We start from the raw sequence: 25744 nt of genomic DNA on the forward strand, positions 1-25744 counted from the left end.
TGGCAGCGCTGGACAATACATCCTAAAGGTAAGTATTTCTTCTAAAAGGTAAGTGCAACCCGGGACAGTTCAGAGGCTATCCATTGTGGAATGCACTAGCCCTGACTGTCCCGGGGGTATTTTTATGTATTTTTTTTTTTTTTTTTCATGTGGAACTCCGCTTTAAGGTCCTACTGCGGCTCTAAAAGGTTATATCTTCTAAAGATAAGATTTTTGTGATTTCCAGTATACAAGGATTTTATAGTTTACAGTATACCTTGCGGAAACAAAGTATTATACTGTATTGTGTCTAATACGGCTATATTGCAATCCTACAGGCTGACATGTGTTGCAGTGAGCTTAGACCTGGTAAAAAGATGTGTGAATATGTATGGATCTTTACCAGCCTACCATGAGATTTTTAATCCAATTTCCCTGCTTATCCATAAACACCTTCCACGAAGCACGTATCCACAGGAGATCCAGGTAAAATGTCTTGAAAACATTTTAGGGGCTTGTGTCAATTTGCAAATGCAGCGTGGTTTTAGGTGCAATTGGAGCTTGCATTTTTGATCGGTTATATGCTTTTGAGATCATTCAGTTTATTGACAGGTGTATTTGAACTGTGGTTGACCTTCTTCTGAGTTGCATCAGCCTGCTTCAAATTCGTTATGTGTTCCTGTTGAGGCACCTTGTGTAACAGGCTCTAAATAAGTTTTCTCTTTTTCTCTTTTGTTGCCCATGCATGCAATGTCAAACTGTTTCATATGGGGTTCAGTGATCTCCTGCTCATAAATAATCATCATACAGCCCTCAAAAAGAGTTTATCAAATTCTATTAGTTTTTTTTTTCTCTCCATTTTATTGGATATGATCATTAATATAATATTAGCCCCTCCAAAATGTACTTATTTTTTTAGCTTTGAAATTAACCAGGTCAATCTCAACCATGTTGTCTTCTTCTCAAAATAATGCTTTCTCTCTCACCACTGGTGCTCTTTAATATTTTTTTTTTGTTTAAAATTACAGATAAGACAGTGTTTTTTTTAAATATATTTTGTTGAATATATTTTATTAGTATTACATAGCGTTATGTTGCGCACTAAAGTGGTTGCAACTTTTATGAAGTTGAACTTTTATGACACTTCATTTTTTTATTTCAGGATATGTGCCAAAATATTCTAAATGATATTGAACGACTTGGAAAGAAACCCTACAAACCATTAATGTTTGAGAAACAGGCACCTGTCCCGATGAAAATGTTCACACCAAAAGTTATGCCTGTGTGAGTATAGAAAGAAGTAAAAAATGGGGGGGGAAAAGATAAAGAACATTGATCAAAAAGACTGTACAGAGCTAAAGCTTCAGGATAGGTCCGCCCAATAAAGCGTAAATAAACACAGAAGTGCTAGTATGCAAAGTATATTAGTGCATTTTGGCAGATATACCTGTCAAACAATCCCCAATGGGTTCTCGGGTCACAGCCCTTCATGTGCATATTGGCTACCTGTGTTTGTTTTTCAAAGTGCCTTTTATAACAGCACTTCAGAAATACATGTCACCACTCCAGTTTTTAAACGAATGGTAGTAGTAAAGTCATTAATTGCACCCTCAACCATGTTCACAACTGTTGTGCATTAGTTGCATATGCTTGCAGAGATGTCAACGTTTTTCTTGTACCCCATATCATGCTTTACTGCTTTAAATCTGTTGACAGATTAGCAATTATATACCATGTGTATGAATAAGTTGCCTTCATTTTTAGTAGAGCGCATATGAAGATACACAGGCATTGGCTTTAGGGCGCACACACATCTCATGTGCTGCATCTGGCAGACATTCCAATGCTTACTTTAACAGGAGGGTCTGCTTGGTTGAGCAGTGGAAGTAAATGCTGGAGACTACTGTGCCCACACTCTGCATGCTGTTAAATTAATTTGTTCTGCAGGGTCCCAAAGGGTGCACACAATACAAAGCTTCTGTACTTAAGCACCAGGGAGCATTTGCAGCACCCCGGGAACAAGAGCTGCCATGTACAAAGTTTAAAGGAGTTGTAAAGGCAGAAGGTTTTTTTATCTTAATGCATTCTTTGCATTAAGATAAAAAGCCTTCTGTGTGTAGCAGCCTCCTCAGCTCCCCTAATACTTACCTGAGCCCCATTTCTGTCCAGTGATATCCACGAGTCCCTCGGCCATTGGGGACCCTCCCTCCTGAGACACGGCTGTGGTGCCATTGGCTCCTATGGCTGTCAATTAAAATTAGTTAGCCAATCAGAGAAAGGGGGTGGGGCCGAATCGCAGCTCCGAGTCTGAATGGACACAGGGAGCGGCAGCTCAGCTCGGATGCCCCCATAGCAAGCTGCTTGCTGTGGGGGCACTCGACAGGAGGGAGGGGCTAGGAGCTGCAAAGAGGGACCTGAAGAGGAGGATCCAGGCTACTCTGTTAAACCACTGCACAGGGCAGGTAAGTATAACATGTTTCTTTGGTATTTTTTTTTAAAAACGAGACTTTGAAATCACTTCTAATACAGACAGTTGTTACTAAGCAATGGTGCAGGTCATAGGTGACCTATGCAGACAGTCAATCCATGTGCTGGCATCTTACATGTTTTTCTCTTTGGGGCAGGCTGGAATTTGGCAGAAAGCATGGCTGTAATAAGGTGGAGCAAGAACGAAAGAAACTCATTCACAAACACAAGCGAGAATTTAAAGGAGCTGTGCGAGAAATCCGCAGGGACAATCAGTTTTTGGCAAGAGTGAAGCTTTCAGAGACCATGGATAGGTGAGTGAACCAAGACTACTGTCATATATGTGTGTATGTATATATGTGTGTGTATGTGTGTATATATATATATGTGTGTATATGTTATCCATTTATATTCAGTTTATTCAGAAATAGATGTATGGCCCTGTAACCCTTGCTGCAGTGTACAGGAAGCATTGCATGTAGGGATGGATGCTACGCAGAGTAACATGAAGAGAAAAAAGTCTTGTCTACCTCAGGAGTTCTTAAAGCTGAAGTTTAAGTTGAAGTTGAAGCTGAAACTGAAGTTTAACTTAAAAACAAAAAAATTCCCTTTAGCTTTGGTCACATCACTTACCTGTAATAAAGGATGTGCAGGTAGCTGGATCCTGGAGAAATCTTCATTGCGGGGATGCCTGTCCTCTTCGTGTCTCTGACCTTCTGGTGCTGCATTTGTTTTCAGTCTTCAGACAGAACAGCAGTACAGATGGTCTGACTGGGACACACCTTCTGCTCCATCATCAGTCAGAAACAGGACAGGCATCCCTGCAGTGAAGATTTCTCCAGGATTCAGTTGCCTTCAACAACCTGAGACATCTTTCATTAAAATAGTCATGGGACTAAAGGGCCATACACACTATAAGATTTTCTGAAGACTTTTTCCTTTAGACTTACCAAAACCAGATAATATGAGGTCAAACCTAAACACTTTCAATTTGCATGCAATCTGGCAGGCCCTTGCACTACATAGAAAAGGTAAATCTGAAGGAAATCTAACCACAAACGTTGGATAGTGTGTATCCAGCTTAAATCTGTGCAGAATTTTTTTTTTTTTTTTGTAATTAAACTTCAGCTTTAAAGCTGAAGTTTAGTGCAGTATCCCAAAAAATGCTAAACTGATCCGTTATTTGGAATAGTGTGTATCCCATGCCCTGCAGGCTGCTGCTTCAATTAACATTCCTTCCTTAATGTTGCCGAATACTGACCAGAGTGCTCTTCCAGTGCTGGTGGTTACTGACCAGAGTGCTCTTCCAGTGCTGGTGGTTACTGACCAGAGTGCTCTTCCAGTGCTGGTGGTTACTGACCAGAGTGCTCTCCAGTGCTGGTGATTACTGACCAGAGTGCTCTCCAGTGCTGGTGGTTACTGACCAGAGTGCTCTCCAGTGCTGGTGATTACTGACCAGAGTGCTCTCCAGTGCTGGTGATTACTGACCAGAGTGCTCTCCAGTGCTGGTGATTACTGACCAGAGTGCTCTCCAGTGCTGGTGATTACTGACCAGAGTGCTCTCCAGTGCTGGTGATTACTGACCAGAGTGCTCTCCAGTGCTGGTGATTACTGACCAGAGTGCTCTCCAGTGCTGGTGATTACTGACCAGAGTGCTCTCCAGTCCTGGTGATTACTGACCAGAGTTCTCTTCCGGTGTTGCGGGGGTTTAGATCAGCAGCTGTAAATGTGAAAGACTTGTGCTGCTCATCTGCCCTTTTCTGCCCCCTTCGTTGTTTACATAACTCCTACTAAAATTGTCCCACAATGCAACACATTCAATGGATAGATGGGGAGAACCTGTCATTTATCTGCTGCTCCTCCATTCAAAAAAAAATCACATTGCAATTTGTGACAGATTTTGTACTTAGACACAGTCAAGGAGTGAAGCATCACAAAAAAAGTCCACAACCCTGTCTAGGTCCTGACCCATAGATAAGATACAATGGTCTAGATGCACTGCCAACATCATTCTTGAACTGGATTCAAGAAATCATAAGGATATTATATATAACTCAAATAAAAGTAAACCTGTGACCAAACTTTTACCAGTTAGTATGATGAAATGCATAAAAAGAAGTTACCTTCTGTGAAAATCACATCAATATAATCAGATGATCTATGCTCAAAGCCTCAGCGGGGTGGGAGCAAAGCTCAACTTTTACAAGAAAAGTCAATAACTGCCTGTGATTTCAGCTGCCTGTAACTCTGGATCTACTGACTCTTCTGATGCTTGGTTGTCTCTAAAGATAACATATGCATGTATTTTGTTTATGATGACCCTGTGACTGCTCTGTTGCTTCTGGATAACTGGCAGTTTTATTCGTTTTATTTGTCGCTATCGCTACTAACATCTACAATTTCAATTGTCAGGGATGCAGCAAGGAAGAGGAAGGTAAAGGAACTCTTCAACAGTCTGTCAACACAGGAGGGTGAATGGAAAGCTTTGAAAAGAAAGAAGATGAAGGGGAAATAACATGGACTGACTGTGCCCATAACATGGAGGGAGCTGCAGAAAACATTACCTCCTACCTGTCCTATGAGGACAGCTTTTATCTTTTTTTCCATTTTATGGAAACCGTGTTTGATATGAATTCTATAATGTAACGAAATGTAATGAATATTACATGTGGACACTTGGATTGACTTGTGGACTTGCTCAAGGCTTTTTTTTAATGTCGGATTATTAGGAAAAAAAGCGTAATTTAAAATTTCCACTTTGTGGAATACATTACTATTACAAGCCAATATTTCACCTTCTAATGTTTATTTGTCCTTCTGTTTTCTACTTGTATTTTTCATATAATAATCAGATTTTTATGCCATTTGCCTATTTATCGGCTGTGCAGATATATAGCTACAAGTATGAGTAGATGATGCCTGCTGGTGAGATATTTGATCCTGAGTTCCCAGAATTGCCAGAGGGGTAGGATGAGGAACCAGGCAAATAAACTACAGCTTTAATAGAAAATCAAATGATCTCCAATAAGACATAATGTGTACCTATTCTATTTTGGTTTAACATAAATATCATGCATTCTTCGTAAAAAGTAAAAATGTATGAACTACAAGCAGCAAGGAGAAATCAGAGGTCAGGTATCAAAATACCTGTATGAAAACCTTCAAATAGGATCTGCCTTTCACTCCCATTTAAGCTAAATACAATCCGCTTTCCCTGGCACTAGATTGCAGCCCAGAATTCAAAAAATGGCAGCTTCTACCAGAGATTTTCAAACAAATTGTTTTTATTTCTTAAAGGTTCTCTTTAAAATGATCAGGTACAGGACTTCTGGGGAGAGTGATGCACACAGGCCCATTCACATGGCTGAAGTAGCTTCTGATCCTCTAGGCCTTGATATGTACTTACTGGTCAGCAACTCTCCCCTCTTGAGCTTGACATGTTCATGAGTCACCTCAGGCTTGCAAAAAAGAAAGAAGAAAAAATTGTTTATGTCCAAATGTGTTCATGGTCATTCAGTGTGTGCAGTTCTCGTATAGCTAGCAGGTAGATTTTTGTTGTTATCTAACCTGCGTTAGAAAATACCAGCTGGGGATTTCATAGGTTGCAGCTGGCAACACCTCTAATTTAAAGGGTAACTTTACCTTTCTCAACATGTTGCATGTTATAACTAGATACTTGTTGTATCTAGGGTGTAACATGTAACTTGTTCAGCATCCAATACCTCACACCCCAATCCTCCCCTTCTCTGTGATAACGGGTAAGGGGAACCTTCTACCCGTAAAAAAAAGAAAATGCAGCAGTGCGGGGCTCCACCCCAAAAGGCAGCGCCTCTCATTCACAGAGGTCTCAATGAACTGAGGGCGTTGGGGAGCACTCTTAGTTCATTGATCTTCCTGGACTTCAGCAACTGCCTTCCTGTATTGGAGGTAAGGGCAGACCGCTGTACTGAAGTCTGCAGGAGCCTCGCATTGCACCTGCGATAAGCTGATCGCTGGTGCAATGTTTAACAGGCGCCTTAAAAAAAAAAAAAAAAAGAATGCACTTTTTTTTTTTTTTTTACCTGCAAAAAATGTGCTATTATTATTTTTTTTTTTTTTTTAAGGAGCCCAGATTATTCACACAAAAAGGTCCTCTAGACTTTTTTTTTTTTTTTGCCCAAAAGCGGCTTGACACACTAACCACTGTCAACTTTTAATAGTGAGACATAATATTAAACAGCTGGAAAGGAAGATGAAATTTGTGCCATGGGAAGGTGATGGCTTGGGAAAATCTGCAGATAAAAGACTTGCTGATTGTTTTACAAACTTTTTAATTTCCTATCAGTCTCCATGGCAGCCTACGTGTGGGTTAACCCCGCCTCCACTCCAAGGGTATAGGACCCCCCTCCCATAAATTTCAGCTCTTAGATACAGCAGGTGTTCCTTTTTTGTCCTCCTCCAAGGACCTACAATTTTGATGTCTTAACTTTGTCCGGCTTACCTCAGGATACTTTGGATGGTGTCTGCATGTCCAGGGCCCAGCCACGGGCGGGTGAGTGACATTTAAAATTCCCCAGCTCTCTGCGGTTGACTGAAGCTTGGCCGGCATTCTCTGACGGTCTGAAGATTCTCATTACAGCTCTTCATGGCAGTGGTATTTGTGACTTATGTTTACTTTGTATGTGTCTTTCTCTATCGCTAAGCGGCGTTTGTTTGTAGCCCCAATGGCGCTGGAACGCTTCCTGCGTTCCAGCATTCCTTCCTCTTCCTCCTCTGCTGTTTGCGGCCAATCGGTGGACGCTTCTTGGTCCCGCACATGCGCAGGGCGTTGCGAACGAAGCTGAGGCTTGGTTCGCGCATGCGCACTAGCGATCGCAGCTGCATCACCGCTGACGTCATTCCGGCGGGGGATTTAAGCAGCTGTCAGTTCCCCTGTACTTTGGAAGTACTGTGGGCATTGCGGCAGCTTCCCTGTGTCTCTGGATTCTTTGCTACAGGTATGTGCAACGAATGCTTGACTTGCAGAGGGGGGGGATGGATTGTTGCTATCTTACACTATATCACTATATGTCTGATATGTATTACCTTTCTTTATCAGTCTAGTCTGGTTGCTTGGCCTGAAGTATGGCTCCTGCATCACCGCCCTCCTGTGGCCAGCCCTCTCATAACAGGTGGGTGCTGGCATTTTCAGGGGGGGTGGGGGGTGGGGGAGGGCTAGCTGGTCCCTGTTTTATGGCTAAATCCAGTGTCTCCCCGACTTTCTCTTTTTCCATCAGCTCTTCCAGGCCTGGTTTATTTCAAGAAAGAGACCCTGTCAGACCACGTGGGAGTTCATCCTCCAGATCAAAACGCCATGAATCTCCATCAGGGAGTAGGCAGCAGGGGAGATGCTCTAATTCCTCCCCCAGACACCATAAACAACATCAGAGTCACCGCACACACCAGAGAGCTTGTTGGGGTTGTGGGGCCCATGTCCCGGAGGACAAGTCCCTATGTGAGCCATGTTTTGCTCAGGCAGCCAGTGAGAGAGAGCCCAAGGACCACAGATTGGAATCCCTGGTAAAGAGGATAGTGCAACGGTCCCTGAAAGAATGGGGTACGGCCCCAGCACCTGGTCCCGCTACATCCAGTTCTCCAGCTGAAGCGCCGGAAGATCAAGGCCTCTCTCAACCGAGCATTACTTCTGCAAAATCATCTGACAGTGATTCGGAAGAAGGGGCAGTAGGCGGCTTTGAGTTTGCCCTGGTTTCACCCCTGATCAGAGCCATTAAGGAAGCTCTAAAATGGGAGGATCCTGTGTCTCTCCAGAAAAGGCAGCGGAAGTTCTTCAAGCACATTGACAAGGAGCGTATTAACTTCCCTTCCTTCTCTGAATTACAAGAGGTGATTACTGAGGAATGGAGTAAAGGGGATGGTTAGTCTTCCCTATCTTCCAAACTAGGGAAACTATATCCCTTCAAACCTGAAGATGTTCCTCGTCTGGAGTCTGCTCCCCTTGTAGATGCTGCAGTCACAAGATTAGCAAAGCATGTAACTCTGCCCCTGGATGATGCGGTTTCCTTCAGAGATCCCTTGGACAGGAAAATAGATTTAGACCTGAAGAGAATCTATGTTATGGCCAGAGTGGCCTGCAAACCTGTTATGGCGTTAGCAACGATGTCCAAAGCCATGGAAGTCTGGGTGTCTGATATTGAGACCAAACTTGGGAGCATCTCGGAAGAAGCTGTAGAGAGCTCTCCTATTCATGAACTCAAGTTGGCTTCTGTGTTTCTAGGAGAAGCATCCATTGATGTTCTTCGCCTTTTGTCCAGATCAATGTTATCATCAGTGACAGCAAAAAGGGCCTTGTGGCTCCGCCCCTGGCTTGCTGATCCAGCCTCTAAGCAGGCGTGGTGTAAGATCCCCTTTGAGGGTACTTCCCTTTTCGGAAATAAATTGGACAGCGCCATTGCAAAGGCCACTGGCGGAAAGTCGGGTTTCTTTCCGCAAGATAAACGTCTATTTGGCCAGAAGAAGCCTCAACCTAGGAGGCAATACACTGAGAGGTCAAGAGATGCCCGCTCTTACAAACCTACTAGAGACTTTCGGAGGAATTGGAGAGTAGGCCAATCTTCTTCTCGAAGATCATCCAAGAATCCAGCTCCTGCTGGACAAGAATCCACTAAATCTTTTTGAGATTGGGCCTGTTCAGACATGCCAGGTGGGGGCACGTCTTCTCCATTTTCAGCGTGTCTGGACGGCCTCAATCACGGACTTTTGGACCATCAGGATGGTCTCTATAGGCCACAAATGGTCTTTTCTGGCAGATCCGGTTCCACGGTTCATTCCAACTCACTTGCCCTGTCAAGAAGAGAGAAAAATTTCAAGGTGTTTACTCACCCCTTTTCTTGGTCCAGAAGAAGAACGGAGCTTGGAGGACGGTATAGACCTCACATACCTGAACAAGTTCGTAAAGAACGAAAAATTCAAAATGGAAACACTCTCCACCATTCAGAAGGCAGTGCTGCCAGGGGACTGGCTCGCCTCAATAGATCTAAAAGATGCGTACTTTCATGTACCTGTGGCAGTCGACTTTCACAAATATCTCTGCTTCTGTGTTCTGAACCGACCAAGACAAAGATCAGTTATTGGCACACAGAGATCCGGTCATATTGACCCTCAAGGAATTTGGCTGGCTGTTGAACTTACAAAAGAGCCAGCTGGAGCCCACTCAGCGCCTAGTCTATCTCGGGGCGCAATTCAACACCATCGAAAATTCAATCTCTCTCCCGTTAGAGAAGATACCGGTGGTGTGGGAGAGAATCCTTCCAGCCCTTTCTTCCTCCCAGTTGAAAGCCTCTCAGTGCCTCAAAATCATTGGCACCATGGTGTCCACGGCTCCGATGGTCAAATGGGCTCTTTGGCGTATGAGACCTTTCCAGAAAGGGTTCCTACAAAAGTGGAACCCGGAAGAGGGGGGGGGAAGCAATACATTCACATCTCCTCCAGCATGAGATTCAGTCTTCTTTGGTGGCTCCAACGCAAGAATCTGCTCAACTGCCTCTCTCTGGTTCCAGTCTCATGGACCATAATCACAACAGATGCCAGCAACTCAGGTTGGGGGGCTCATTGTCTGTCAGAAATGGCCCAAGGAAAATGGTCTTCTCAGAGACACACGCCAGTCTCCAATATACTGGAGCTTCGAGCAGCATATCAGGCTCTTCGATCCTTTCAACACCTGGTGGAAGGGAAATCGGTCATGATTCGGATGGACAACACCACGGCAGTGTCTTATGTGAAGAGACAAGGTGGGACATGGAGTCTCTCTCTACTACGAGAATTAGACCCAATTATGTCTTCGGCTCAGGCTCATCTAGTCGATATCTCAGCAGTCTACATTCCAGGTCCTCAGAATGTTTAAGCAAATTTCCTGTCCAGGGTCCAGTTGAACCACAACGAGTGGTCTCTCCATGTGGAGTCGTTCAAATGGATCCTATCGGGAGTGTTTCCTGAAAGTCGACCTGTTCGCCTCTCCTTGCAACCACAAGTTGGAGAAGTATGTCACGAGAGGCAGGTGCCATCAGGCCTACGGGACAGATGCGCTAACCGACAGGTGGGAGTTCAACAAGGCATATGCCTTTCCTCCGGTACCCATCATTCTCAAATTCCTACAGAGACTTCAAGCGGAAGATGTAGAGATATTGATGGTGGTGCCTTTTCTGGCCGAACAGGCCAAGGTTTCCGCTACTCCTACAGCTAAGTTACCGGGACCCGGTCCCTCTTCCCCTCAGACTAGACCTGCTCCTACAGGGAACATCAGTACACCCCTGTCCTGCAATACTCCGGTTGACGGTCTGGTTCTTGAGAGGGAAAGGGTGGAATCGCTCGGCTGCCTGCCAACAGCCATTTCCACCTTTAATGAATGCTAGACGACCGAGTACAAATAAGGTATACTGCAGAATCTGGTCAAGATTCATGAAGTCTGCATATCCAGAAGGTATGTCTTCCTCAGTTCCTGGGATTCAAGAAATATTAAGATTTCTTCAGGCTGGCTTAGATATGCCCCTTTCAGTAGCAACTCTAAGAGTCCAAGTATCGGCATTATCTGCCTTTTCTGGGATCATGTGGGCTCAATACCCACTTATTCAACAGTTCTTTAAAGGAGCAGCTAGGCTCAAACCTCAAAGAGAACCTAGGTTTCCGAAATGGGACCTTACTCTTGTCCTGAGTGCCTTCTCAAAAACAGGCATAGAATCATCTTCTTCGATCAAGGACCTGACCATCCGGACTGTCTTCCTGGTAGCCATCACTTCGGCTAAAAGGGTCTCTGAATTAAGTTCCCTCTGCTATAGAGAACCATTCCTGACTTTCTTCCCAGATCGGGTAGTGCTGATACCCATGCTGAATTCAAATCCGAAAGTCACTTCGGTGTTTCACCAGAACCAGGAGATCGTCCTGCCTACTTTTCGGTCTTCTGATGAGTCTAATCCTCATCCGTTGGATGTAGGAGAATCCTTAAAAGTTTATCTTCAAGCAACTGCACCATTCAGGCAGTCTGACAACCTCTTTATCCTGTTCTGGGGGAAGAACAGAGGTAAACGTGCTTCATCCAGAACTATTGCATCATGGATAGTGGCGGCTATCCAACAGGCCTATAGAGCAGAGGGTTTGGCTCCTCCAGAGGCGGTGACAGCGCACTCTACAAGGAGTATTTCTACGTCCTGGGCGGCCTCGCGACACGTGGCTCCAGATGTGATTTGCAGAGCGGCTTCATGGTCTTCGGTCAATACTTTTATGACCCACTATTGTGTGGAGCCTGCTTCTTTGTCTTCAGTTAATTTTGGTTTGACTGTTTTGTCTGCAAATAGCATGAATTAAAGTTTCTTTACTAAAGCATTCCCACCCGTGTGGCGTGAGCTAGTTATTTCCCACACGTAGGCTGCCATGGAGACTGACAGGAAAACGGAAAATTCCTATCAAATACTTACCGTAATTTTCCTTTCCTGATGGTCTCCATGGCAGCTGGAGTTCCCACCCTCTCGTCTTGGATTCGGCTAAGATATGGAACACCTGCTGTATCTGAGAGCTGAAATTTATGGGAGGGGGGTCCTATACCCTTGGGGTGGAGGCGGGGTTAACCCACACGTAGGCTGCCATGGAGACCATCAGGAAAGGAAAATTACGGTAAGTAGTTGATAGGAATTTTCCGTTATCTGTACAGCTTGATTTGCTTTATATTCTAGGACAGAGTGTTGTCACTATGTTATCTGGCCAACTTCCCATGTTTGTCAGTTACTGTGGATGGCAAAACCATTGCAGATCTATTTGGCAAGAAAAAAATCTTAAGCAACCTGACATGCAGGTATATTCAGATATGATGGTAAGTATTAGGAAAGAGGAGGGTACATAGGGGTCCTTAAAACTGAAATTCAGGTATCGCAAAGTTTACATAGTTAAATTGGTCCAGCTTGGACCAGTGTGAGTATGTATGTACCATACCTGGCTGACCCCCGTGGAAGCTGGAAATCGCAGTAGTAGGCAACCCAACTACACTGACTCTAGATTCTGGGTCCCATGCTGAGCATCTTCCCTGCTGCTTACTGAGCACAGGAGATTGCCTGTTTGCCAAAGGTGCCATTCAAAAAAACACTTTGCATTTTTTTTTTTTTTTTTCAACGAATGCAAAATGTTCTCTGATTGGATGAGCAGGAGATCATGAGCAGCCATTGGGAGCGCCATACTATTCTTTTGAGTTGTACATGTGCAGTGTGTACTTTATATAGTCGCCTATGAGGATCCCAGCGTTTGTGACAGGAGGAAATGCACGCTGCGCATGTAAGGCCTGAAAGAACAGGAGGGCAGTCCCTTCAGTTACCAACCAATAGCTGCTCTGTTTCTACAGTAACTTTAGATGGAGCCATCACAGAGGATTGTAAGAAGTTTCTTTTTAAATGCAGTTTTGGAAAAACTTTTTTTAAACAGAAGGGGAGCATTGGCTGGTAGATAGGTTTAGCACACTGTGCTGCTATACCCTTCTGGGACAGCTAAGTGTGCTTTTTGATAAAGCTGAACTTACACTTGAAGCATTTTCATAAAGTATCCTTTTAAGTAAACATAGTTACATAGTAGTTGAGGTTGAATAAAGACAATAGTCCATCCAGTTCAACTTGTGTAGGTGTTTGTGGCCGTAATCATCTCTCGTACCCCTGAATGTTCTGATCCTTGAGATGTATGTCCAAGTGTCTTTTGAAAGTAGCCATACTTCCTGCAGAAACTACCACTTTTGGTAGAGAATTCCACAATCTTGTAGCCCTAACAGTAAAGAACCCCCTGCGTTTCCTGAGGTTAAAACGCTTCTCTAATCGCATTATATGTCCTCGCCTCCTCATGCAATCCTTGCGACTGAATAGTTTTTTTTCTATGCTGAGATCACCATTGAGGTATTTGTAAATTACCCTCTCAGGCGTCTCTTCTTCAGGGAGAATAAATCAAGCGATTGCAGACGCTCTTCATAATTAAGGTCCTCCAATACCCTAATTAGTTTAGTTGCCCTTCTCTGGACTCTCTCCAGCTCCAACACATCCCTCCTGAGGACTGGCGACCAGAACTGGACAGAATACTCCAGATGCGGTCACACCAGAGTTTTATAAGGTGGTAGGATTATAGTTTTATCTCTGGAATACATCCCCTTCTTTATGCATGCTAATATTCTGCCTGGCTTTGGCAGTTGCCGCTTGACATTGCATGCTATTGCCTAGTCTATCTTCTACCAAGACTCCCAGATCTTTCTCCATTTTTGATTCCCCCAAAGGTTCCCCCCCTAAAGTGTATAGTGATTTTATATTTTTAGTCCCCAAGTGCAAAACCTTACACTTCTCAACATTAAACCTCATTTGCCATGTTGTTGCCCACTCTGTTATTTTGTTCAGGTCATTCTGTAAGATATCTGTCTCATGCTGTGCAGTTATTGCCCTGCCCAATTTTGTGTCATCTGCAAAAACTGATATAGAACTAATGATCCCGTCCTCAATGCTGTTTATGAATAAATTGAACAAGGTTGGTCCCAGGACTGAGCCTTGGGGGACCCCACTTTTACCACCCCAGACCAGTGTGAGTATGCACTATTTATTACCACCCTTTGGACACGCCCTTTTAGCCAGTTCCGTATCTAAGAGCAAACGTTGTGGTTGATGCCTGCAGACCTTATTTTATAAATTAAGCGTTTGTGGGGAACTGTATCAAACGCCTTAGCGAAATCCAGGTACACCACATCCACTGGTCTCCCCCTGTCTAGCTCACCCACCTCCTCGTAGAATGTTAACAGATTGGTTTGACAAGAATGCCCATTTGTAAACCCGTGCTGATTACTGCTGATGATGTTGTCTTTAGCAAACTCTACGATATAGTCCCTTATCATCCCCTCCAGAAGTTTACATACTATTGATGTCAGACTGACCGACCTATAATTTCCCAGGACATGCCTCTGCCCTTTTTTGAATATAGGTATCACATTGGCTTTCTTGCAATCCTCTGGTACATAACCTGTCATAATACTGTCAGCAAAGATCAGGAACAGTGGTCTAGATGTAGTTTTACTAAGTTCTTTGAGTACTCTCGGATGTATGCCATCTGGGCCTGGTGATTTATTTGTGTTAATTTTATCCAGTCTTTCCCTGATTTCACCCTCTGTTCAGTTTTTTTTCTTGTGCCATGAGCTGTCTCAGTATTGTTCTACTTTTAAGTTGATATCCTTACTTTAGTATTATGTGTTAATGTGAGGGGAAGTTAGTGTCTGTTTCATGTATAGCCCTCAATGCTATTTTATCATTGCCTCTTGCAGTAGGTATTGTCTCATGCAGTAAACTCTGTTACACTTTTAAATCATTGTGTTTTTACCTTCATTCTGGATTAATACCAAGCCTTTGCTCTTCTCCTTCTAACAGTTTCCTGTAGACTGCAATCTCGGCATCCAGCTTGAGCTTGATGTTTAGCAGGTCTTGGTAATCTTGTAGATATCTTGTTAAGTCAGCCTTTGTCTCCAGGAGGCGATCTTCCAGCTGGGCGATGATGTCTTGTAAGGAAGCTGCTTCCTCCAGGTGCTTGGCTTGCATGTCATCCAGAAACTTCGCCAAGGCTTCATTGCGTGCCCTCAAAGTATCTATTTGACCTTGCAGGTCAGATTCTTGTGAGGAATACCTGCTAATATCTTCTCGGATATTCCTAATCCTCACCTCATTCTTAGTCAGTTGCCCCTTGGCAGAACTGAGTTTAGTTTTGTACCATTTCTCAGCCTCTTGGATGTTTTTGGTTGTAGCTTGTTCAATCTCCACCCGCAAGGCCTTAAGGGCGGCTGCAAGATCAGGTCGAGAGCTTTCTATCTCCAGGCTCACTTTTGACTCCTGAATTTGGTTCATTAGGTCGGCAACTTCTTCATCGTGAAGCTTTTTAAGGAACTCAATCTCATCCATCAGTTGTTCGATTCTTTTCTCTAGCTCTAGCTTCTGCACGGTGGCATCATCCACATCTTGACGAAACTCCCTCAATGTATTCTCGGCCTCATCTGACAAAAAAGACCCAAGACTAACATCATTAATTCCTTTTATTTTCTGAAGATTTATATTTAATATTAAGCAGTTATCGATAGGGCAGTCACCCAATGTTTCCAATCATAATCTATAATTTACTGGCCTGGCTTCAGCTGAGTGATTTCTCATTGGTTGCTTCATTTAAAGTGTATGTACAGCAAAAACCTTATCACTTGATGAACTTTTTTTTTTACAAGTTTAACAAAAGAATACATTTGAGTTTCTAAATATAAGTCCCTTGTGTGAGTTACCTTTAAACTGGATGACAATACAATCAGTAGATTTATAGATATATGCAGATGAAGTTTTACGCAAAGTTCCAACATTTTTTGTAAAAAGTTGGAACTTTGCATAAAACTTGATCCCATCCACTTTACATCTTAAGAGTTCCTAATGATCAGTGAAGCTGCCCATCTTTAAAAACCAACCTTGACCTTACACCTTTTAAGAGTTCTTATTTGGTCAGTGAAGTTGTCCATCACGTCCACTGACTAATAGGCAGGCTGAAGAGGTAGAAAGGAGATATTGAAGCCAAGGTTAAAGTGGAACTTTACCCATAACCGTTTGATAACCGTTATTGTTCTTTGCCAAAGAACATACATTCCACATTAATAATTATGCTACCAAAATGAGCGTGTACTTCCAGCATTGCTCCTGTTTCTTCTTGCTGGAGGCTGCCATTTTGTTGAAGCCCAGAACAGTCTCTTCCTTATTGCAAACTCTCCCCCTCTCCTTGGTCACTTTCTGTATTTAAAATATGTACATTTCTAGCCTTGATTGTATGTCTTGACTCAGAGAGGAAGGCTGACAGAAGCTTTACATTGCTGAACTTCTCAGGCTACCCAGAAGGGAAATAGTAGAGAATCGAGATAAGAAATGACACTATCCTTTTAAGTTTAACTCTCTTGTGTTTTCCTGGCAGCAGAGTTTGTCCTGTCACCTCTCCTGCTTTTCTTTTCTCCCTCCCTAATCTGTCCTTCCTTGGCACAGTCTTTGCTGTTGCTTTATTCCCCTTTCAGCAACAGTAAATCTTAAAACTGTCAGCTAATCAGCCTCTAGTGCAGGCATGTCCAACCTGTGGCCCGAGGGCCACATGCAGCCCAGAGCCGTGTTTCTGACTCCTACCACAGTGACCACTTCAAATCACTGAAGTGGTCATGGTGGTTAGAGTGTTCCTTTATTATCTCTCAGAAGAAGTAAACCTCTGTATACTGATTCCATTTCATTTGATCATCCTCTAGTTGTGTTAAATTAGTGCAGGGGGCGCAGCGGCATTTTATTAAATACCTTAACTATGGTATATATTTTATATGCGGCCCGAGAAAACTTCTCTACAATCAATGTGGCCCAGAGAGGCCAAAAGGTTGGACACCCATGCTCTAGTGGCACAGTGCTGAGAATAGAGAGCAACTGTGCATGTGCAGAGCTGGGAAAGAAAGTGTTTTACTGGATTTTAAAACCGTATAAACACTTATTTTTAATGTTTTACATAGCTATACCTGCAAAAGGGGCCACTCTGAAGTGATCCATCAGAACCTAGTTTTCTTACGTTCCATTTTAACCGTTACAGAAAAATGTCTTCACCTACCTAGATCTCTGACCTTTTTACTAATGTTGCCTCTGATATAGCACTGCTCAATTCAGGCTGCAATTTACACACAGAAGTGAATGACATCTTTTTACTGTAGAGCTCAGTCAGAGGTTAGTTTAGATCAGTTAGACCAGGGGTCTCCAAACTTCCTAAACAAAGGGCTAGTTTACTGCCCTTCAGACTTTATGAGGGCCAGGCTGTGGCCAGTGGGAGTAGAAAATGTCTCAGGTTTGGTGGTCAGTGGAGTTTAAAAAATGTGTTCAGTAAAAAAAATAGTGTGTTTCAGAGAAAAAAATAGTGTCTCATCATTGGTATTAGTGGCAGAAAAAAATGTACCATCATTGGTGTCAGTGGGAGAAAGGATGCCCCATCGCTGGTGTCAGTGAGAGGAATGGTACCCCATCATTGGTGTCAGTGGGAGAAATGATGCCCTATTGTTGGTTGTTGGTAAAGGAATGGTGCCTCACTGTTGGTGTCAGTAGAGGGAATAGTGCCTCAGGGGCCGCACAAATGCAAGCCAAGGGCCATATATTTTGAAGATCTCTGAGTTAGACCAAGTCAGCCATAAGGCATATGGTCACTAGGCATGTTCCTAGTTTCTCTTCAGATGACCCTAGTGCTCAGGGAATCTTGTATCATGTATTAAATGCTTACTGATAAAGCAAAGATTGCATAGATATTATAACAAGCATATAAATACAATATAATTGTGCCAAAACCATACTGTCTGTTAAATGTTGTTCGCTACAATTCAAAACACTGTGAAAAAAAAAAAAAAGTATAGGAAGCTAAAAAGTTTGCTCCCATTGTGTTGTGACAGATTTCTGCATGCTCTCCTCACCTTTCAGAAACAGCTCCTCGTCACACTTGGCATTCCATATGTCGATCTCTTCATCTAGGTTTCCTCTCTCAATGTCAGCCACATTCTTTTCTTTGTTCAACTTCTCAATCAGTTCTTTGAGCTCCTTGAACTCTTTCTCATATTCATCTGCTATGCCAGGTCCCCTTTCCTTAAGACGCCTAGTCAGTTCTTCAATCTCATCACGCAGGGCCTTGTTCTTCTCCTCCAGAGATCGCACCTTGTCAATGTAACCAGCAAAGCGGTTGTTTAGCTGTTGGAGCTCTTCCTTCTCGTTAGGGCGGTGGATGTACACCTTGGTGGTGGCCTCAGCTTCTAAGCCATCCCTAACATTGCTGCCTAAGGTCACCGCACAACCCTTGGTCCTGCTGGACTCGTTCACAGTCTTCTGAGAAAAGGCTGAGCCCTTCATTGTGGATGTTGTCTCTGAATTTGGAGAAGGTGGACTGGAGATGGAGAAGCCAAGCTTATATGTGAGCTTCTGGAATGTGACAGATACTCTTTAGCTGTACACATTTAATGTATGACCCTAATTATTCAGATACTTTGTGTACCACGAAAATGTTTCAGCTGGGCAGGATTGTTCAGTAATCACATTCTTAGAGTTTTACACCTTGGTGCAACATGTCTGTCATATCACATTATTCCATTGATATCATGTTTGCTGTGCCTGAACCATTAATTCCTCAGTAAACTGATATTACCACAGTGCTTTCCAGCAACCCAAAACAATACAGAACAGGTCAAAATGTCAGGATCTTCGAATTAAAGAATTTAATAGGATGCAAATATGTCATTTATGCCATAGGGGAAATATAATAAAACTGGAGCTTCAAAGGTATACATACACTGCGGCCATGAGGCTATACATCAAGGGGTTGCAAAAACAATCCCCCCCTGTAGCACCGCCCACCGAACACAGTTTATTCAAGTGAATGGGGCTGCACAGTAACTGCCCCGCAACTGCATGCAATGCATGTGGTGTGGTCATAAGAGGTTAAAACGGGGTGAGGAAGGGATATAGTGCCTCCTCACTACCTGTCAAAGGCCCTCTGAAAAGTGATCTACCACAGATCACTACTGCATGTGTAAACAAGCCTTTGAGCTTTTGAAAATGAAATATAGAAGATGATTGGATGCCATTCGCAGCTGCTCCAGTTTCATGTCCATTGATCTGCAGTGAACAACAAAGGCTCAATGAAAGAGCACAAAGAAAACAGCTTTAGGTGGACGCAATAATGCCCCCAGCATTGGCGTCAGTGGACGCAAGAATACCCCCAGCATTGATGTCAGTGGACGCAAGAATACCCCCAGCATTGATGTCAGTGGGCGCGATATTACCCCCAGCATTGGTGTCAGTGGATGCAATAATACCCCAAGCATTGGTGTCAGTGGATGCAACAATACCCCCGGCATTGGTGTCAGTGGATGCAACATTACCCCCGGCATTGGTGTCAGTGGATGCAACATTACCCCCGGCATTGGTGTCAGTGGACGCAATGTTACCCCCGGCATTGGTGTCAGTGGATGCAATAATACCCCCGGCATTGGTGTCAGTGGACGCAATGTTACCCCCGGCATTCGTGTCGGTGGACGCAATAATGCCCCCAGCATTGGCGTCAGTGGACGCAATAATGCCCCCAGCATTGGCGTCAGTGGACGCAATAATTCCCCCAGCATTGGCGTCAGTGGATGCAATAATACCCCCAGTGTCGGTGGGCGCAATATTACACCCAGCAATGGTGTCAGTGGACGCAATAATTCCCCCGGCATTGGTGTCAGTGGATGCAATAATACCCCCGGCATTGGTGTCAGTGGACGCAATAATACCCCCAGCATTGGTGTCAGTGGATGCCATATTACCCCAAGCATTGGTGTCAGTAGATGCAATAATACCCCCAGCATTGGTGTCAGGGGAGACAATAATACCCCCAGCATTGCTGTCAGTGGATGCAATAATAACCCCAGCATTGGTGTCAGTGGAGGCAATAATAACCCCAGCATTGGTATCAGAGGACACAATAATACCCCCAGCATTGATGTCAGTGGATGCAATAATACCCCTAGCATTGATGTCAGTGGATGCAATAATACCCCTAGCATTGATCTCAGTGGACGCAATAATACCCCTAGCATTGTTGTCAGGGGACATTATAATACCCCCCAGCATTGATGTCAGTGGACGCAATAATACCCCCAGCATTGGTGTCAGGGGACACAATAATACCCTCAACATTGGTATCAGTGGATGCAATAATACCCCCAGCATTGGTGTCAGGGGACACAATAATACCCCCCAGCATTGGTGTCAGGGGACACAATAATACCCTCAACATTGGTGTCAGTGGACGCAATAATACCCCCAGCATTGGTGTCAGTGGACGCAATAATACCCCCAGCATTGTTGTCATGGACATAATAATAACATCCAGCACTGGTGTCAGTACTATTATACACTCCCCAACCCCCCACCCCCCTCCCCCCCCCTTAGTGGGGGGTATAAGTTATCTCAACTCACATGAAGCTAACAGTAAAAGTTATCTCCACTCTGTTTTATTTCTGCCACTCTGCTTTCTATATGGTGCCACCCAGCCTGTGGGTTTCACGCAGGGTTGATGGGCTGCTTGTTGGGCACCAGGACCTTAGACAATTGATAGCAAGTTTCCACATTAGATTTCCCAATTCTTCCTGTTCTGGTGAACTCTTTCCAAATCTTAAAAAAAATGTTTTGGCTTAAAGCAGGCTTTAAATTATACGATTTTCTTTCCTCCAACCATGGGTTGCCTCCCACAGAGCTATTGTGTTCTCCCAGTGGGGGGGGGGGCGGCTCAGGGTGCCGTCCCTGCTGGGAGAACACAATGATTACTGTGGTTGACTATAGCCGCTGGCAGAAATCGCAACCTACAAATCCGACAAGCTGGTTGTACCCAAGTTGATTGATGGTTCGACTTGGGTACAATCAGCTTGTCCATACATGGTTTGAATTGTGGCCAGTTCCTGCCTAGATTTGAACTGTCTATGGCTGGCTTTGGATCCACTTTAAGGACTCATTCACTCCAATCCACACTTTATACGCTCTGTATAACGCGTGTGTGCTGGTGTACGCTGTGAAGGGCCGTATGATGAATTGTTATAAAGCATCACACTGTTTAATCATTTTAAAAAAATCTTTGTGCGCTACCAGAACCAAAACTATCAAACACATTTTACAAAAATTATAGTTGCGGCAAATGCCAACAATATGTTCCCACACCCAAAAGATAGGTAACAAAAATAGTGCGAAAAAAGAGAGCTATCAGAAGTGTGCCATAATCCTAATATTCAAAAATTGGAGCAACAGCTGTACATAGACAACTGAAGGTTGTGTGGACTTTATTGCCATATCATGAGACAGAAAATATACGCAAACTATAAAATAAACATTTATTAATTCAATGTTAAAACCATTAAACAGTTAAAATGACGGAGCTGACCCAAAAGGGGGGTTCAGCTAACCGAACATACATGTAGGAAGATATTAGCTACTAGGTATAAGTCATGTACATAATAGAGGTACAATACATATCAAGGTCACATAGGTGTGAGAATATGTCTGCTAGATTGGTCGACGCGTTTCGCAATAAGTCTTATCAGGACCGTATAGTTGTACAGACAGTTAAACTCTTAAAATAAACAAAGTCGATGTTAGTAATTCACAATCATTTAAGGTATACTTATAGGGTATGATTGTGAATTACTAATATTGACTTTGTTCATTTTAAGAGTATAGCTGTCTATAATACTATACAGTCCTGATGAAGCTTATTGTGAAACGCGTCGACCAATGAACAGAAGTATTCTCACACCTACACGACCTTTATATGTATTGTACCTTTATTATGTACATGACTTATACCTAGTAGATAATATCTTCCTACTTGTATGTTCGGTTAGCTAAACCTTATTTTTGGGTCAGCTCCATCATTTTAACTTGTTAAAGGTTTTAACATTATTAAATGTTTATTTTATATTTTGCGTATGTTTATCTGTCTCATGATGTGCCCATAAAGTCCACACAACTTACAGTTGTCTATGTACATCTTTTGCTCCAACTAACAAAAATAGCATTGCGCTACTTCCAAATATATAATGACTGAGAATTGAATGAATATAGTACCATGAGTTACAAAAATAAATAAAATATAAATGTGCAAATATTAAACGCCGGAAAATAAATAATGATAGATACATGTCCAATCAAAAGTTCATGAGCAATCCTCGTGTATGTTGCATATGAGTCCATGTTCCACCAGAAAAGTGCAGTGCTCCACCACCAGAAAAAATGCCAACTCTCCTGGCCAGTGGACCTATATAGATATACAGGTCTGCATATGCTTTATCCAAACATCTGGTTATATCCCTAATCCAATAATTAATGGTGGACAGGTCCCCTTCAAATCACCAACAGGTCTCCTTTATATCCTACCTAGTAGGCATTCATCTATTTCACTTCTCAAAGAGGAAAATGTGGCCTCTGATAGTGTAATACAGTTTACTAATAAATTTAAATAGATATCTGGAACTGTAAGTAACTTTGTCCCTGAAGAAGTCATGTGGGCAAATAACCTAATGTGTCATTCGTTCACATTTTCCTGTGAATGAATAGGCTACAAGAACTGTCAGCCATTGCGGCAAAAGGCTGGTAGTTCTCAATGAGCTCCAAGGGCACTCGTGAGCGCTCTGGTAGCTTGTTGATTCTTCCTGCCATTCAGTAACTGCCTGCCCGTACGGGAGCTACACTTTATGGGATGCAATGTAAAAAAAATAATACATGCACATTTCTCTATCATTCATTGACGCACACAGCTCCTGATCTTCTTAACCATTGGGTTATACTGCCCCCTACAGGAGTAGGACACCAGGCAGAAAAAAAGTCTGGCTACGCCTATGGCCAGTCCCAGGGGATATACTCCCTCTCTCTGCTATAGGTACTCATTTTTTTCTGCCTAGTCAGGAGTAAGGACCTAGTTCCTTGCTGGGATCTCTGGTCCTGGCAGTTTTTTCTTTTAAGATAGAAATTTTTTCTCCTGGATTTTTTCCTGTGAGATCTACAATCAACTGCCGGACTGGGCGACGGGCTGGATAATTTAGATTCAGTGGTCACCCCAGTTTGGCAAGCGAGCGTGCAGGCCTAAGCTCTGCGCTAGGTCAGTCATGACATAGCCTCACCGGACGGGGGCTGGCCTGCGAGTTAAACGCCTCGCAAGGTCGCATATGACCGGGTCTCGGTCCTAGTCGCAGCATTCCTCCTGACAGAACTTCCTCTCCATCGAAATGGGGGGGGCTGTCGGTCTGGAGTGGTGCTTGTCTCGTTCCTGGTATGGTAAGTAACTGTCCCTCCTCTCCCCCATGAGGGTTTTGGGGTGAACGTGGGCCCCTCCATGGGACGGTCAAACCCCTGTGTCCCCCTCCTTCCCATTAGGCACCCCCCCTCATCAGTCTGGTGGTCCCTGTGGGCCATCTGCCCCCCTGCTTCAATGATGCTGTGGGGTGGCCTGGTCCACAGCCTAGGGTGTGGGGGCAAGGTGCTGTGCTGTCGATGGGGGCGGGGGGTTGCACCTGGCGGGGGCTCCTGCCAAGGCCCCCCCCTTCCTGCCTGTGCTGTTTTCTGAGACCTAGGGATCCCTCCTGGGTCCCTGGGAGCCTCGTGGTGCCGACATTTTCTTGTAGCCTGTGTGCTTAATGGACGGTGGCCATTTTTGTGTATCCCGGCAGCCATTTGTCAGGATTTGAACCTGTGACCAGCCACATCCCAGGCGGTAGCCCTGCTTACTAGGCTACCGTCCTCTTTGGACATTCCTCCCTGAACATTCCTCCCTGAAGCCTATTATTTCAACCTTAGTCTTGCCAAGCCTTTGCTCTTCACCCTTGATTCCCCACACCTGGTACTTCCCTATATAAGCCCAGCCCCTTGCACTCCAGCTTGCTGATTATTGAGCTCCTGAGCCTTGATCAAGCTACTCCTCACCTGCTGCTCTTATCTACTACCACAAATCCACTGCTGACCAGGAATTGACTACTGACTACTCTTCTGCTTTGTCCCTACCTACTGAACTGCTACCTCTGTTGCTGATCCGGATTGTCTGACCACGCTTACTGCTGCCCGCCCCGACCTTTGGCTCCTCTGACTTCTCTCTGGTTATCCCTTGTCTGCTCCTCTGCCTTCGGACCGAACCTGCACTCTGCCTGGCTGGGTGATCCTGAGGACCGCGTCCTGGTGTTAGCTTGCAGCGCAGTCTATCCCCACCATCAGGGGCTCTAGTGAAAACCAGCTAACACTTAGTTTCCGCACCTCAGGTGAACCCGTGTCCTCATCAGAGTACTACGCGGTGTCCATCCGGTATCCAGCACCTACTACCTGCCTGCGGTCTTTGCCACTGGGCTCCACTCCTACCTCCGGCCAGCAATCCTCTGACTCAGGTGAGCCTGTAGGATTGTTACACCATTTTTCGGTGGTTGGACATTGGAAATAGTGGCGGCCATGACAGTGGAACCCTCTGGGTGGCGATTTAGGTGGTGGGAGCCCCTCCTCATCCCCTGGTGCTGACTCCTTGATCTTTTCATTTTCTGATCACCGTTCGTGCAGTGCAGATTCTCCTGGTAGCTGCGGTGCCTGGTTTCTGTGGGGTGGTGAGTCTAGTGGGGTCCTCTCCCTCTCTACTGAGGATCGATTGGTGCCCTGTGGCTGGCAACTGTGTGGGCAGCCAGAGCGGTGGGTGTTGTCCCTTAGCAGTGTTTTACATTTTTTTGTGGGGTACCCCTGGTGACTTATAAAGTCTTTGGAGCACATCTCCCCACCCCCATCGATCCACTGACGGCGGTCCTGGAGTCCTTGGTGTACCGTGTGGAGGTGGCTTTTGGGCGACGGGTTGGCAAAAAAGCGGCTGCCATTGACGTGGGTCACCCTGCTGGGCCTGAGACCACGTGCCCTGAATAGTGAGGAGGATTCCTCCACTTCTGCAAAGGCACTGGTGGATGCACTGGTTGTAGCTGTGAATGAGACCTTAAATATGGAGGACACAGCTGAAGCTGCGGCTTAGGCGCAGGTTCCCTTTGGCATTCACAAGCCACCCAGAGCGGGAGAAGGTGTTCCCTTTCCCCTCCTATTTTGACAGAACTGTCACTAAATAGTGGGGATGACCAAACGTCCCCTTGGCGTCCCTAAGCGATTTTACTACGCCTATGAGGAGCCCCTTCTTAAGACCCTCCAGTTTCCAGATTTAACAAGGCAACCATGATTCCGGTTGAAGAGTCCCCGGCCTTTAAGGTCCCGGCTGACAGGAAGGCGGAGGCTATGGCCCGCAATATGTACACCCTGGCTGGTTCGGCACTGAGGCGATATTCACTGTTGCCCTGATGTCGCAGACTCTGACCGAATGGGCTAGGCTTTTGTGCCGTGACCTGGAGGGGGAGTAGCTCCCCCGTGCCTTTGCTGAGCTAGCGGACCAGCTGGTCCAGGGGCTGCAGTTTATCTGTGATGTCTTTTTGGATGCGGCTCCCCTAGTGGCTTGGCTCTCTGTTTTTGCAGTGGTCATTCATCGTGTCTTTTGGCTCAAATGCTGGTCCAGACTTCTAAAAAGGCCTTGACTGATCTTCCCTTTCAAGGAGATCGCCTGTTTGGTGCCACCCTGGAGGACATCATTAAAGATCTCACAGGGGGGGGAAGTCATAGACGTGGGCCCTCCTTCTCAGCTCATAAGAAGTTTTTTCGTCAATGGGGGGATTGCGGTACTGGACTACTTGGACAACCTCCTTCTGCGAGTGGAG

At 44.6% G+C, this 25744-nt stretch overlaps 2 protein-coding genes across 2 annotated transcripts in view; one reads left to right on the plus strand and one right to left on the minus strand.

Moving 5' to 3' along the window:
- NOP14 (NOP14 nucleolar protein) overlaps positions 1–5120 on the plus strand; it is a 53037-nt gene extending 47917 nt beyond the window's left edge. Inside the window, exons 15-18 of the mRNA XM_082259575.1 lie at positions 318–465; positions 1142–1263; positions 2604–2759; positions 4858–5120. Coding sequence (XP_082115701.1) covers positions 318–465; positions 1142–1263; positions 2604–2759; positions 4858–4960 — 529 coding nt within the window. The 3' untranslated portion in view covers positions 4961–5120. The remainder of the gene's footprint in view (positions 1–317; positions 466–1141; positions 1264–2603; positions 2760–4857) is intronic.
- Positions 5121–14801: 9681 nt separating this feature from the next.
- On the minus strand, positions 14802–18350 carry LOC309568794 (vimentin-like; the record flags this gene model as incomplete). The annotated part of the gene is made up of 2 exons (XM_082274576.1): positions 14802–15463; positions 17921–18350. 2 exons carry the CDS (start codon positions 18348–18350, stop codon positions 14802–14804), a joined length of 1092 nt encoding a protein of 363 aa, XP_082130702.1.
- Between the last annotated feature and the right edge of the window lie 7394 nt (positions 18351–25744).

This window comes from Pelophylax lessonae, assembly GCF_965119305.1.
Source record: "Pelophylax lessonae genome assembly, chromosome: 1".
Classification (NCBI taxonomy): Eukaryota; Metazoa; Chordata; class Amphibia; order Anura; family Ranidae; genus Pelophylax; species Pelophylax lessonae.